At 37.8% G+C, this 16,655-nt stretch overlaps 1 protein-coding gene across 1 annotated transcript in view; it reads right to left on the reverse strand.

Moving 5' to 3' along the window:
* Nucleotides 1-892: 892 nt before the first annotated feature.
* Nucleotides 893-16,655, reverse strand: part of ACADM (acyl-CoA dehydrogenase medium chain) — a 44,749-nt gene continuing 28,986 nt past the window's right edge. The window contains exons 8-12 of the mRNA XM_052638154.1: nucleotides 14,671-14,779; nucleotides 10,038-10,178; nucleotides 9,387-9,482; nucleotides 2,522-2,770; nucleotides 893-964 (exon numbers count right to left, since the gene is read on the reverse strand). Coding sequence (XP_052494114.1) covers nucleotides 893-964; nucleotides 2,522-2,770; nucleotides 9,387-9,482; nucleotides 10,038-10,178; nucleotides 14,671-14,779 — 667 coding nt within the window. The remainder of the gene's footprint in view (nucleotides 965-2,521; nucleotides 2,771-9,386; nucleotides 9,483-10,037; nucleotides 10,179-14,670; nucleotides 14,780-16,655) is intronic.

Here is a 16,655-nt window from a genome sequence, read left to right on the forward strand (position 1 = left end):
AAATAATAAGACTTTTGAAAAGAATATAAACACATACACAAATTGAACAGATACATAACACAGAACAAATTTAAGTTTATTTTTAGAATGTATGTGCATGAAATCAGATTGTATACAACACACCAAAGGTTAACCATAGACCAACAGAGTCATATAAAAATAATTTAAGGGAAACTGTATTGATTTTTTAAAAATAAGGCAAGTGAAATGTGGGCTCAGAATTATGTGGGTTCAAAATTAAAAACTTCTATGTAACTTCTGGTCACTGTTTAAAGGGAGAATATGAACATCAAATTTTTGACTATTACTATACAAAAGAGAAACCAAATGCTTTCCAAATTGCAGTAAAATTAATTCCTCTAATATAAGACCATTAAGTCTACAAAGTCACTGACAAGTTATTTAAATCCTAGAATATTTTCTCAATGTAAATTTTGGAACATTCTGAATACTTTATAAACCTTCTTTTCTGTCTTTGGAAAACCACTGAAATTCCAAGAAATTTCTGTTGCTCTAACTTTCAGAGGTTCAAACAACAAACTAAATATTTTTCTAGATTAATGTAATTCAGGTACAATGGAACTAAAGGAAAACACATAACTTTAATAGAATCAAATGCATTATAGAAAAGGCAAGTCATAAAGTTAAACAAAAGTAGAAAACTTGGGTTGGCCCAAAAGTTCATTCAGGTTTTTTCATAACATTACAGAAAAACTCAAACAAACTTTTTGGCCAACTGAATACTATTATAATCAGTTATACAGGTTTAGTACAAGAGAATCTATGTTAAAATTTTCACTGGAAAAAAACCCTTAAAGCCCTTTCTCTTTCCTGGAGTTTAAATAGTAGATCATATTCTAATTACTCAAGAATTATTAACATGGTGATCTGGTTACTTTTTATACCTGCCAGTGTGTTCACGGGCTATAATAAGCCTTTGAATTTGTGCTGTACCTTCATAAATCTGGAAGAAAAAGAAAGTAGGTTAAATATAGTTCATATGTAAGTCCTCAGAATTTTAGACAGTACTCTAAACTCCATTCCAATACTAAACTGAATCAAACCACACATATGGTCTATAATCTACAGTGATTCTGAAACCTGCTTTTCTGAAAACCATGAAAATACATAATTCTCTAAAGATTAGTTAAAATTGTTATAAGAACTCTACCAAAATTTTGGAGGACAGTCTTAAAAGGATATTAACTTTCAAAAAGTATTTGGGAAATCTAATGTTTAATGTTGCTGAAATATTAAACCAACTTTTTTGAGCTGTTTTAGCTAGTAGTCACCTTCCGTCATTTTCTATTCTTACTCTCAAACCTGATTTTTACTTTTTGTTCCTAAGGAGCTGAGTTGCTAATGAAAAAAGATCCTGGAAGGATTTGTTTTGGTCAGTTAAGTATTCCTAGAAGACAGCCCTCACTTCCAGTTTAAACTTCTAACTATTTGTTCAGATGCCAGAGAAAAGTAAAAAGGTAATGACTATAGGCTCCAGGGAATGGAGAGCATTATCAAATAAACTTGGAACTTTAGATAAGGCACAAATTATGGTCCTCAGTTTTTTCAAATCTAAATTGAGGGGCTGCTGCTGCTGCTAAGTCACTTCAGTCATGTCCGACTCTGTGTGACCCCACAGACGGCAGCCCACCAGGCTCCCTCATCCCTGGGATTCTCCAGGCAAGAACACTGGAGTGGGTTGCCATTTCCTTCTCCAACGCATGAAAGTGAAAAGTGAAAGGGAAGTTGCTCAGTCGTGTCCAACTCTTCGCGACCCTGTGGACTGACCACAGCCTACCAGGCTCCTTTGTCCATGGGATTTTCCAGGCAAGAGTACTGGAGTGGGGTGCCATCACCTTCTCTGAATTGAGGGGCTGTTGTCTAAATTTCTTTCTTTAACATTCTATGATTCTACCTCTGGATTTTAAATGACTAGATTTGTCAAATAATTTCCTGGGGCTTGAGGGAAGTAATGGAGGAGATATTGAGAAGCATGGCTTATAAATACTTAAGATACATGTGGCATGAGCATTTATGTCTTATTTACTAAATCACCACTATCTCTTCACTACTATCTCTAAGTTTTCTTAACCATCAATTTAATTTAGAAGACAGAGTCATATCACATTCTCTTCATGTTTTTTTACCTCCCAAATATGACCTCAAGAGTTGTCAGGTAAAATTCAAAATAAAATAATTTAATTAGTTTATGTGATATGTAAACTTTTAGGAGAGCAAAGAGTGTTACAACTAGCTAGGATGTTAAGAATCAAAGAAGGGTCATTCAGATAAATCTACATGTCTACACTGTTTGCTTTGTTATCTTGCTCACTCAAGGCATTTACTTCAAAGTAACATTCTTCTCTGTGTTAATTAGTTCTAAAAATTTAGGCTCACAGCCACTTACTATGATGATTTATTATTACCTGTGACATAAAATCTTTAAATAATCAGAGATCTACCATATGATTTATGAATACTATGTTTCTTAAAAATCATCCATAATCATTTTTAACATTACCTGATAGATCTTGGCATCCCTCATTAATTTTTCTACAGGATATTTGGCATTAAATCCATTGCCTCCAAAAATCTGAACAGCATCAGAAGCTAACTGATTTGCGATATCTCCAGCATAGGCCTTTGCAATAGAGGCATAATAGGTGTTTCGGTGACCAGAATCAACTTCCCAAGCTGCTCTCTGGTAACTCAATCTAGCTAGTTCAACTTTCATTGCCATTTCAGCCAGCAAAAATGATATCCCTTGGTGCTAGAATTAAACAGAAAAAAGTTTAAGGTATTTATTGAATAATTTAAAATTATTTCCCCTGAAACTTTTTTTAACTTTAACAACTAATTTTAGACTTAAAAAGTTACACTCTGCTTCCTCCAGTGGTAACATATTACAAAACCGTAGTATAATTAACATTGGTAAAATATTATCAGCTAAACTATATACCCTTATGGCAGAAAGTGAAGAGGAACTAAAAAGCCTCTGGATGAAAGTGAAAGAGGAGAGTGAAAAAGTTGGCTTAACGCTCAACATTCAGAAAACGAAGATCATGGCATCCGGTCCCATCACTTCATGGGAAATAGATGGGGAAACAGTGGAAACAGTGTCAGACTTTATTTTTGGGGGCTCCAAAATCACTGCAGATGGTGACTGCAGCCATGAAATTAAAAGACGCTTACTCCTTGGAAGGAAAGTTATGACCAACCTACATAGCATATTCAAAAGCAGAGACATTACTGTGCCAGCTAAGGTCTGTCTAGTCAAGGCTATGGTTTTTCCAGTGGTTATGTATTGATGTGAGAGTTGGAATGTGAAGAAAGCTGAGCACCGAAGAATTGATGCTTTTGAACTGTGGTGCTGGCGAAGACTCTTGAGAGTCCCTTGGACTGCAAGGAGATCCAACCAGTCCATTCTGAAGGGGACCAGCCCTGGGATTTCTTTGGAAGGAATGATGCTAAAGCTGAAACTCCAGTACTTTGGCCACCTCATGTGAAGAGTTGACTCACTGGAAAAGACTCTGATGCTGGGAGGGATTGGGGGCAGGAGGAGAAGGGGACGACAGAGGATGAGATGGCTAGATGGTATCACTGACTCGATGGACATGAGTCTGAGTGAACTCCGGGAGTTGGTGATGGACAGGGAGGCCTGGCATGCTGCGATTCATGGGGTTGCAAAGAGTGAGACACGACTGAGCGACTGAACTGAACTGAACTGAAACTATATACTTTATTCAAACTTGGGCAAGTTTTCCACCAATGTCCTTTCTCTGTTGTAAGATTGCATCCAGGATTCCAACTGAATTTAATTGTTACTTCTTCCTTGTCTTTCCAAAGCTGTTAGGATTCCTCAGTCTTTACTTCTCTTTCATGACCATTGTGCACTTGTGAAGTATACTGATTGGTTATATTTTGCAGAATGTCCCATAGATTGGGTTTGCAGGATGTTTTCTCAGGATTGGAATGAGGTTATACATTTTTGATAAAAAAAAAACCACAAAAAATATATGGATCCTTCTGAGCAGCTCCTGGGATTTTCAAAAGAAAATTGCCATAGACAGTGAAAAATAATGCGGCACTGTTATCAGGTGCTGATGGGAAAATGATAAGGAGAAATAAAAGATGTTTTTTATCCTCTAGAGGTTCATAATCAAACAGGGAAAGTGTTAGTCACTCAGTTGTGTTTGACTCTTTGTGATCACATGCACTGTAGCCCACCAGGCTCGTCGGTCCATGGCATTCTCTAGGCAAGAATACTTGAGTGGGATTCCATGTCCTTCTCCAGAGAATGTCGCCAACCAAGGAATCAAACATAGGTCTCTTGCATTGCAGGCAGTTTCTTTACCATCTGAGCCACCAGGGAAGCCTAATCAAATAGGAGACTTATGTAAATATTTTCAATAGGAGACACTAAGTTACCTGTGAGTTATATGGCCAAGATATGTTATAGGATGGAACTATGTCCACCATACCTTGATATGTGAAAGTTTCAAATATGAAGTATGCTTACAACTTTGGAAAAATATATTCATGACCCCAAAAGAGCAGAGGACACATTCTATTTAAAGAATTAATGAAACATTCTACATGATAGATAACATGTCAGACCACAAAAAAAAGTCTCAATAAGGGTAATAAGGTTGAAATCATGTCAAATGTCTTTTCTGACCACAGCGGTAGAAACTATAAATCAAAAACAGAAACAATCCTGCAAAACACATGAAAAATGTGGAATGTAAACAACATGCTATTAAAAAAAAACCAAAACAATAGATCTCTTAAGAAATCAAAGAGGAAATTTAAAAAAATACCTGGAGACAAATGAAAACAGAAACATAATGTTCCAAAATCTATGGGACATAACAAAGGCAGTTCTAAGACAGAAGTTTATGGCAATTCAGGCCTTCCTCAAGGATTAAATGAATTAATGCATGCAGTACTATTTGTTGAGAAGTTCACAGTGCAAAACATATCATAAGTGCTAGAAGTATAAAGGTTTCCAAAACAGAAATCTACTACTTGTGCAGAGCTTGCATTCTAGTGAGGCAGTAAGAAAGATAGCAGACAAACGCATCCATGATATAATGTTGGGCAGTGCTAAGAGCTATGAAGAAAAAAGGGAGATCTTCCTAGGTGGCACTAAGTGGTAAAGAATCAGCCTGCCAATGCGGCAGACACAAGAGATACAGGTTCGATCTCTGGGTTGGGAAGATGCCCTGGAGTAGGAAATGGCAACCCACTCCAGTATTCTTGCCTGGAAAATCCCATGGACAGAAGAGCCTGGCAGGCTACCATCCATGGCATCGCAAAGAGTCAGACACAACTAAGCACACATGCATCAGTCACAGTCATCATTATATCAAATGTTTCAGGTGTTACTTTACACAAGGTAATCAACCAGACCACCTGACCTGCCTCTTGAGAAACCTGTATGCAGGTCAGGAAGCAACAGTTAGAACTGGACATGGAACAACAGACTGGTTCCAAATAGGAAAAGGAATACATCAAGGCTGTATATTGTCACCCTGCTTATTTAACTTTTATGCAGAGTACATCATGAGAAACGCTGGGCTGGAAGAAGCACAAGCTGGAATCAAGATTGCTGGGAGAAATATCAATAACCTCAGATATGCAGATGACACCACCATTATGTCAAAAAACGAAGAGGAATTAAAAAGCCTCTTGATGAAAGTGAAAGAGGAGAGTGAAAAAGTTGGCTTAAAGCTCAACATTCAGAAAACGAAGATCATGGCATCTGGTCCCATCATTTCATGGGAAATAGATGGGGAAACAGTGGAAACAGACGTTATTTCTTTGGGCTCCAAAATCACTGCAGAGGGTGACTGCAGCTGTGAAATTAAAAGACGCTTACTCCTTGGATGAAAAGTTATGACCAACCTAGATAGCATATTCAAAAGCAGAGACATTACTTTGCCGACTAAGGTCCGTCTAGTCAAGGCTATGGTTTTTCCAGTAGTCATGTATAGATGTGAGTTGGACTGTGAAGAAAGCTGAGCGCCGAAGAATTGATGCTTTTGAACTGTGGTGCTGGAGGAGACTCTTGAGAGTCCCTTGGACTGCAAGGAGATCCAACCAGTCCATTCTGAAGGAGATCAGCCCTGGGATTTCTTTGGAAGCAGTGATGCTGAAGCTGAAACTCCAGTACTTTGGCCACCTCATGAGAAGAGTTGACTCATTGGAAAAGACTCTGATGCTGCGAGTGATTGGGGGCAGGAGGAGAAGGGGACGACCGAGGATAAGATGGCTGGATGGCATCACGGACTCGATGGACATGAGTCTGAGTGAACTCCGGGAGTTGGTGATGAACAGGGAGGCCTGGTTGCTGCGATTCATGGGGTCGCAAAGAGTCGGACACGAGTGAGCGACTGAACTGAACTAAACTGAACTGAAACTAATACTTAATAATAAACATACATTTCACTAATCTGTATACATATAGCTCTGGTGACATAAATGAGCTAATATAAACTCTCTTTTTGTCCATAAACACAAAGAAATGTTTGACTTAAAAACAAAACAAGGGGGCTTCCCTCATGGCTCAGTGGTAAAGAATCTGCCTGCTAATGCAGGAGACGTAGGTTTAATCCCTGGTCCAGATAGATTCCACATGCCATGGAACAACTAAGCAAGTGTGCCACAAATATTGGGCCTGTGTTCTCGAGCCCAGGCGCTGCAACTACTGAGCCCACCTGCCAACTGTTGAGACCTCTGCACTCCAGAACCTGTGCCATGCAACAAGAGAAGTCACTCCAATGAGAAGCCGGCTCACCACAACTAAGAGAGTTGCTCATTGCAACTAGAGAAAAGCTCACAAGTATAGCAACAAAGACCTAACACAGTCAAAAATAAAGTTATTTAAAAAATAAAAGCAAAATAAAACAACTCAAAGGAAAGAAACTAATCTCCAAGGGCCTCCAAAAATTTAATCCTGATTGAGAAGCAATGACATGGGGAAGGAAAAATAATCAGATGAGATTTGAGTCTAATGTTATAGGCGTTGGAGTTTTAATGAACACAGAACAGGAGACATGTTAGAATGAAAAAGATGAGGGGCTGAAATTGAGATTCTCTGCCTATAAGAACTTCTCTTTCCTAAGGAAGAACTAAAAGTCTCAGCTCATCAAGGCAAGAAGGCCATAAAGAAGCTTATTTCTTGCCCAAGATTCTGTCTGGGAGATTTAAAAAAGGAATCTCTTTTAAGCATATAGTCAATGTATACAGCTGTGGTATAGGATTTCACAAGTGGAGAAATTCATGTGAAAAAAACAGCTCTAACAATGCTGAAACCTCTGGGCTACCTGATAAAAAAAACTGGTCTCTTGAATACTTCCACAGTTCATTGAAGGAAACTAATGAATGCTGCTGCAGATAAGCTTATAAGCAAAAATCAAGACAGGAAAAAACTGGTCATAACAGAGAGATCAGATGCAGTAGGCCAAAATATTAGCCACCCTAAGAACTTGAAATAACAGAGAAAAAAATCAGAAAGTGACTATAACTGAAGTTTTATGTTAGGGACCAAACGACGGGCTCTAGGACCTGAGTCATGTTTACCAGAAAGAGACAGGACATGCGCTCATCCTGCCTGGCCAATCATGTAACGCCAGCTACTCCTGTAACTGAGACAAAGAACTGCCTGTATATAAGCCGCCATACTCCTTTGTTCGGGGCTCTTGTCGGATTCCATTGTGCTGGATGAGAGTTGTGCCCTAGCGCTCTAGAAATAAACTCCCTTCTTGCCTTTGCATTACTGTGGTGGACTTGCTCTCTCTCGGTCGGTTTGGAGATACAGGCTTGGTGCATAACATTTTATATAATTAAAGAGATAAAAAAGGAGAAAGAAAAGCTATGTTTAAAAACCAGGCCACCATAAAAGAAAGGGTAGAAATGAAAAAGAACCAAACATAAATTCTATAAATGAAAAAAGTCATTAAATGGATTGAAGAGGAGATTAGATGTACGGTTAAAAAACAACTGAAAAGCAAATCTGAGAAAGTTATCTAGATTATAGCAAAAATAAATTATATAATTGAGGTTGAGATACAGAAGTGTACTAATCCAAGTTTCATCTATAGACCACAAATTGTTACTGGACTGGTTCATGATACATAAAGTGAGAGTAAGCATTTGTAACAATTTGATAGTGTTGTGACATTCTTATATTTTATAAAAATAATGATACACAGTTGACTGGAAATTATAACCTATCTTCTACCAGATAGTTTGAGAACCATTGACACATAGGGATAGAAATAGGGACTGTCCACTGTGCAGTCAATAGTTACAGGAGTTATAGAAGAGAATACAGACAATGGGGAAGCATAAATGTTTGAAAAGGTAAGATTAAAAAGTTCTTGAGAACTGCCTGACAATCCAGTGGTTAGGACTCTGAGTTTTCATTGCTCCAAGGGTCCAGGTTCAATCCCTGGTTGGGGAATTAAGATCCCACAATACATGCTGCGTGGCCAAAAAACAAACAACAATAACAAATAGTACTAAAATTGTTTGATTATTTGATAAACAAGAAGACATGAGAAGTAACACGGATAAGAGCATGAAGTAGAACCCTGGATCTATGATTTCTAAATTGTATGTTCTTGGACAAATTATTTATTCTAAGCTGCAGCTTCCTGGTCTTTAATGGAAACTGTATAAAATACGGTGGCTCAGAGGGTAAAAGCGTTTGCCTGCAGTGTGGGAGACCCGGGTTCAATCCCTGGGTTGGGAAGATCCCCTGGAGAAGGAAATGGCAACCCACTCCGGTACTCTTGCCTGGAAAATTCCATGGACAGAGGAGCCTGGTAGGATACAGTCCATGGGGTCGCAAAGAGTCAGACATGACTGAATGACTTCACCGATGGAAATTGTAGTACAGACAAAAAAGAGTGTACTGGTGGAATTAGATAATACAGGCACTTAAATATTAGGTGTTCTTTTTTCTTCTTAATTAACATAAATCCCAAAGCAGACAACAGATATTAATAGTAGCAGAGTCTAAAGAAGATCTACTCTTGGGACTTCCCTGGTGGTCCAGTGGCTAAGACTCCGCGTTACCAGTGCAAGGGGCTGGAGTTCAATCCCTGGTCAGATAATTAGATCCTACATGCTGCAACTAAGACCTAGTGCAGCCAAATAAATTTCTATACACACACACACACACACACACACACACACACACACACATATATACATATGCAAATCTATTCTTAAAACCCACCCTGACACTTTCACTTCACATTATCTTCTTGTTACCAAAGCAGAAATAAACTATTTTTTATTTAAAAGATAGTTTTCAAATATTAAGTGAAAACGAATGGTTTCACATTTGAACAAAACAAGTATAGTATTATAATTACCTCTATAAGCAGCTTTCCAAAAGTTTTTCTGTCCAGGGCATACTTGGTAGCTTCATCCAAAGCTCTCTGTGCTAGTCCCACAGCAGCAGCTGCAACCTAGCATTACATTTTACAAAGCAGAAGTTCACGTTGTCTTTAAAACACACATATGATGGCTACTTGCCTAAAATCTAAGTTAAAGTTTGCACAAAGAGAAGCTGACCTATACCTTAAGGCAATAAAGTGTGGGGGAAATGACAAGCATTTTAATTTATATTTTATATGAATTAAAGGTTAATGGAAGGCATTTGCAAGGCACAGGATCATAGCCTACAGATAAATCATTCTTTCTGTTTAACAGGGGAAAGCTTCTCAGGGGAAATATTCCTATTGAGTGAGGCAAGAGGAATGAGTACACATCAGCAGGAATGATTAAATTAAATGTGAAATGCTTCTTTGTAAATCTAACAACTATAGTAATTTTGCTCTTACTAAAATAATTTCTGTAACAGCAAGAATGTTGAAGAATTCTTAGGAAAAAAAAAAACCCTCCATCTTTAATAAAAGCAGATATTTAAAAAGAAATACAGACCAAACAAACAATGTTAAAACAAAACTATTCTATATAATAAATGAAAACGCCTATAAAGGTTATTAAGTCATCTTACTTACTGGTGGTCTGGTTTTATCAAATGTTTCCATTGCAATTTTGAAACCAGCTCCCTCACAAATTAAAACATTTTCCTTAGGCACTCTCACATCTTCAAAGACAAGTCCTCTTGTATCTGAACATCGCTGGCCCATATTTAATTCCTAATAAGGAAAACAATATGTAGTATGAAACATATTTTGAGCTAGCATAAATTCTTGCTTTAAGCACTGTTAAAGACTTTGAGATTTTCTGCAATTGCCTATTTATATGGAGGTGGAGAAACTATGGTTTGTAACGCCTATTTTCTAAATATAGCTTTACAGAACTACAGTCACACCTATTCATTTACATATTCTCTGTGGCTACTTTCTTGCTCCAATGGTAGAACTGAGTATTTGTGACAGAGACCAATTGGCCCTCAAAATCTAAAATACTTGTGTATGCTATATCTTTGGAAAAAAAAGTTTGTGAAACTCTCATCTAAAACAATGTTTCACAAACTCTGAAACTGTTGACTACAAATTGTCACTTACCTGTCAATGACAAATGGCACTTGCTGAGAGCATCTGCCAGTGACTGAACAATAAGGGCAGCCGCCATTTGCCTCTGCAGAGATTGAACCCTGTGGGGCTGTAGCTGCTGACTTTACCTCCCCAGGGAGTTCAGGGTGGAATGAGGCACTCTGTGCTCCAGGGAATCTGGCAGAACAGGTCTTTAGATGTGTGCTGTGTGCTAAGTTACTCAGTCATGTCCGACTCTTTACGACCGCATGGACTAGACTATAGCCTGCCAGGCTCCTCTGCCCATGGGGACTCTCCAGGCAAGAATACAGGATTGGGTAGCCTATCCCTTCGCCAGGGTATCTTCCTGACCCAGGAATTGAACCCGGGTCTCCTGAACTGCAGGTGGATTCTTTACCAGCTGAGCTACCAGGGAAACCCTGGTAAAGACCTACCAGTTCTTTTGATAGTTGGATATTTTCAGGAACTGATTTCATGATCCCACAGAGTCTCCTGGGAAACTTAACAGTCCTATTAAGACACTCCTCCTTCCCATTTCCCTCTGGTGGCTCAGACATTAAAGAATCTGCCTACAATACAGGAGACCTGAGTTTAATCCCGGAGTCAAGATCTCATGGAGAAGGGAATGGCTGGAAAAATCACTAAATCCCTTCACGGTGACATTAGCTCCTAGGGACTAGCAGAAAACCTCTGTAAAGTAAGCACTTGATTGCACTGAACTCCCCCTTCACCAAGATCTTATATATTGACGCTCCCTGACTGCCTCTTTGGAGCTGTCTCTCAGAACTATCTGAGGTCCTGTCTCACAGGCTGCAGTCCTCCTTTTGCCCCAAATAAAACTTAACTCACAGCTCTCAAGTTGTTCATCTTTTTTCGTCAACAAAACCAACAGTAGTCTAAAGTTTACATGTACGTATTACCCACAAAGACAAATTTCATTGTATGTTTGAAGACTATCTTTTTACCACAAATGTCAGTAAAAGCATTTAACATAATTTGCTTTGGAACATTTAATTTTAGCTTAACTAGTAGAGCTAGCAATGTACTGAGTAAAAGCTGAACTTCTATTAATATCTATCTCCACCTCTGAGAATTAGGTGTTCTGAGATAGAATTTACATATAGAAAAATTAACTCTTTTAACATACACATTTCTAATAGTTTTGACAGATGTATATGTACTAACTATCACCACAATGAAGATATTTCAGCACGCCTAAAAGTTCCTTTGTACTCTCTTAGTCAATTCCCTTACTCTATTCCCAATCCCAAGAAATCACCAATCTGATTTCATCCATAAGTTTTTCCTTTTCCAGAATGTCATATAAATGGAATAAGGTGATCCTACTGTGTCTGACTTTTCACTTAGCAAAGTGCTTTTAAGATTCATCCATGTTGCTGCTGATCAGTATTTCAGAGTAGCATTCCTCTAAAGGATGTACCATATATCCTTTATCTGCTCACCAGCTGATGGGCATCCCCCACTGCCCTGCCACTCCCAAGTTTTCAGTAATTATAAAGAAAGCTGCTATAAACATAGGTCCTTGTTTTTATTTCTCTTGGATAAATATCTAGGAGTGCTGGGTATGTGGTAAGTGCATGTTTAACTTGATAAGAGATTGCCAGGGACATGAAAAGATATTTTTCATCACTAATTATGACAGAAATGGCAATGTAAACTACAATGGGTACCTCACACTGGCCAGAATGGCCATTATTAAAAAGTCTACAATAAATTGACATAGCTACTATGGAAAACGGTATGGAGATTCCTTAAAAAACTAGGAATAAAACCACTATACGACCCAGCAATCCCACTTCTAGGCATATACTCTGAGAAAACCAGAACTGAAAAAGACACATATATTCCATTGTTCATTGCAGCACTATTCATAATAGCTAGAACATGGAAGCAACCTAGATGTCCGTCAACAGATGAATGAATAAAGAAGTTGTGGTACATATACACAATGGAACATTATTCAGCCATAAAAAGAAACGCATTTGAATCAGTTCTAATGAGGTGGATGAACCTATAGCCTATCATACAGAGTGAAGTAAGTCAGAAAGAGAAACATAAATACTGTATTCTAATGCATATATACAGAATCTAGAAAAATGGTACTGAAGAATTCATTTGCAGGGCAGCAGTGGAGAAACAGACATAGAGAACAGACTTATGGACATGAGGAGAGGGAAGGAGAGCGTGAGATGTATGCAGAGAGTAACATGGAAACTTACATTACCATATGAAAAATAGATAGCCAAGGGGAACTTGCTGTATGTCTCAGGAAACTCAAACAGGGGCTCTGTATCAACCCTAGAGGGGTGGGGGGATGGGGAGGGAGATGGGCAGGAGGTTCAAAAGGGAGGGGATACACGTATACCTATGGTTGATTCATGTTGAGGTTTGACAGAAAACAACAAAATTTGGTAAAGTAATTATCCTTCAATTAAAAATAAATAAATAAAAGTCTACAAATAATGCTGGAGAGGGTGTGGAGAAAAGGAACCCTTTTACACTGTTGGTGGGAATATAAATTGGTGCTACCACTATGGAAAGCAGTATGAAAGCAAAAATGGTAGTCATTCAGTTGTGTCCAACTCTTTGCAACCCATAGCCCACCAGGCTCCTCTGTCCATGGAATTCTCCAGGCAAGAATACTGGAGTGGGTAGCCATTCCCTTCTCCAGGGGATCTTCCAGACCCAGATACTGAACTTGGGTCTCCTGCATTGCAGGCAGATTCTTTATCATCTAAGCCACCAGGGAAGCCCAGAAAACAGTATGGAGGTTCTTCAAAAACACAAAAATAGGGTTACCATATGATCCAACAATTCCACTCCTGGGCATATACCCAGACAAAACTTCAATTTGAAAAGACACATGTACCCCTATGTTTCTAGTGGCACTATATACAATAGCTGAGACATGAACCCAACCTAAATGTCCATCAACAGAGGAAAGGATAAAGAAGATGTGGTATATATATACAACTGAATGTTCCTCAGCCATAAAAAGAATGAAATAATGCCGTTTGCAGTAACTTAGATGGCCTAGAGATTATCCTACTAAGTGAAGTAAGTTAGAAAAAGAAAGGCAAATACAATATGATATCACCCTACATGTGGAATCTTGGAGTAGAAAATAACAACTCACTCCAGTATTCTTGCCTGGAAAATCCTACGGACAAAGAAGCCTGGCAGGCTATATAGTCCATGGGGGTCACAAGAGTTGGACGTGACTAAGCACATAGGTGCAATCTAAAATACAAGACAAATGAACATATCTACAAGACAGAAACAGACTCCCAGACACATAGAACAGACTTATGGTTACCAAGGTGGGTGGTGAGGGAGGGAAGGATTAGCAGATGTAAACTAATATATCCAGAATGGATAAACAACAAGGTCCTACTATATAGCACAGGGAACTGTATTCAATATCCTGTGATAAACCATAATGGAAAAGAATATGAAAAAAAAATATATATATATAAAACTGAATCACCCTTCTGTACAGCAGAAATTAACCCAACATTATAAATCAACTATACTTCAATGATATATATATATATGAAAAAAGAAATTGCTAAGAAATTATTTCCCCTCAATGTTTTATTTTAAAAATTTTCAAACCAACAGAAGAACTGCAAGGAGTAAAATGAATACCTATATACCTTTGCCTAGATTCACCAATTTTGGCACATTTGCTTTATTTCTGTGTTTTGTGTGTGTGTATAACTATTAGCTATTAGCATTATTTGTTGAATTATTTGAGAGGAAGTTGTAGATACCATGACCCTTCATAAGAGAAAAATATGATCTGGTTTTTAATAAGCAGCATGAGAAGCAGGAGCAATGAGAATATAGACAAACTGTAAACATAAAGAATTGCATATGTATACAAATTGTATACAATTTGGCCACTCTTTCAAATGACTTGAAATGACTATTCTCAACTTAAAAATCTTCAGGAAGGATTATTTTACCCATTAACATCAAATGCAGCTTTATTTTTATTGCAACTTAATACAAACAAAATGTTTTCAATAAAGGAAACTGAAATTAGTAATTTTTAAATTTATAGTTAAAACAATATTGGAGGCCTTGATCACTATAAGTACACACTTACCTTTCTTCCAATCTGTATTCCTGGGGTGTCTGCTTCCACAATAAAGCCAGTAAAGGCTTTACTAGCAGGAGCCTTAGGTTCCGGATCAGAACGAGCCAATAAAAAATACCTAATAAAACATGATGATAAAGATAATGGTATCAGATAACAACATACAACATATGATGACTGCCATCTCAGTTAACCCTCCCAACAATCGCAATTATTATTACTCCCATTTTATAGAAGAAATGAAGCATCAGAAAGATTTAAAAGCTGGCCCAGGTCATAATCTTATGATGTGGCAGAGCTAGTATTTCAACCCATATCTACTTCTTTCCCAGAAAGATTAAAAAATGCAACATGAGGAGAAAAGGCAAAAACATCCAAATATCCATGTAACCCATGTTCTAGATAGCCTGGAATAGGAGAACTTTTTTAAAAATTCCTTAAACAACAAATTTATTTTTTGTGCTTAAAACTAATAAACTATTACTCATTCTACAGTTTTACTTAATAGTTTAAAAAAATAGTAAAAACTCCTTTTCCAGTTTCACATTTTACCTAATTTGTCTTATTATATGATGAGTTCTACTTAATGAATTCTTACAGTTGTGAAAGGTTCTAGTCCCATTATTGGATTTCTCTCACTTGTTACATTGTAAGCATTTCTTCACTTTTTTATTACTTGGTGATATTATGATAACTAAAAAATAACAATATCTGCTGCTGCTGCTAAGTTGCTTCAGTCGTGTCCGACTCTGTGCGACCCCATAGACGGCAGCCCACCAGGCTCCCCCGTCCCTGGGGTTCTCCAGGCAAGAACACTGGAGTGGGTTGCCATTTCCTTCTCCAATGCATGAAAGTGAAAAGTGAAAGTGAGGTCGCTCAGTCGTGTCCGACTCCTAGCAACCCCATGGACTGTAGCCTACCAGGCTTTTCCGTCCATGGGATTTTCCAGGCAAGAGTACTGGACTGGGATGCCATCGCCTTCTCCAACAATATCTAGCACTCCATAATACTGAACACTCATAAAGTGGTGGACATATTTAAAATAGACAGTAAACTCACTCTCAGGAATAATGCTTTTCTTGCCAAAAAATAATGCTGAAAGAGCACACACATATATATTGAATCAGAATTTTGCAGACAAGGAAAGATAGTCCATTTTAGTTCATTATTCCAATCAGCAGAGAGAACTTCCTCTGTAAGTTTCTATGTATATACTTGTAATGATGAGTAAATACATTTTTCCCATGACAACTTACATATTAGACAGAACCACTATCGAAATGCTTGTCCTTATGCTGAGCTATACTCTACATTTGTCTCACTCACCCATTTATTCTAAACTGGCTTTCTGAAGCAAATGTATGAACCTAGTCTTCTTTGTATGAGACATTATTTCAAAATTTTTTTAATTCTTCCAATACAAATCTAATTCCTTTATTCTTTACAGGACATGTTTTCCTCCCTCAACCTAATCAAGAACATTTACTTGCTTTTGAATTTTTCCCTTTTGTCAATGCCTGTCTTAAAAAGTGTTTCCTAGTACTGCTGCCATTTTTTCCTGTTTGTTTCATGCTATACTTCAGCAAGAAACTACATTCACTTCTTAAAGGCAGATACATCGGATGGTTTATTCCTATTGACCCTTTTTCATATTTTTTTTTTCACAAATAGTGCTATCAAATATGTTTCCCTTCAACATTTTATATTTATACAAGTGATTTTATGACATTCTGTTGAACTTCATGTCACTATTTTCGAACTTACATATTTGGGCTTTTAGATTTTTTTAAGTAAAATTCTGTCCACTCTAAAAGATAATGCTTATTGCTCAGGATTAGAGAAATGTGCTACACCAGTGACGTTCCTTTCTCCCTCAGAGTCTTCGGGGAATGGCTCCAAGGAGGTGCTGGTGCAGAGAATGGAGAGTAGGTGTAGTGAGCCAAGCAGATGGAGCTCTAGCTTTCCTAATTAGATTCAACTAGAGCAGGTGTTTT

This window comes from Budorcas taxicolor, chromosome 3 (genome assembly GCF_023091745.1).
Source record: "Budorcas taxicolor isolate Tak-1 chromosome 3, Takin1.1, whole genome shotgun sequence".
Lineage (NCBI taxonomy): Eukaryota > Metazoa > Chordata > Mammalia > Artiodactyla > Bovidae > Budorcas > Budorcas taxicolor.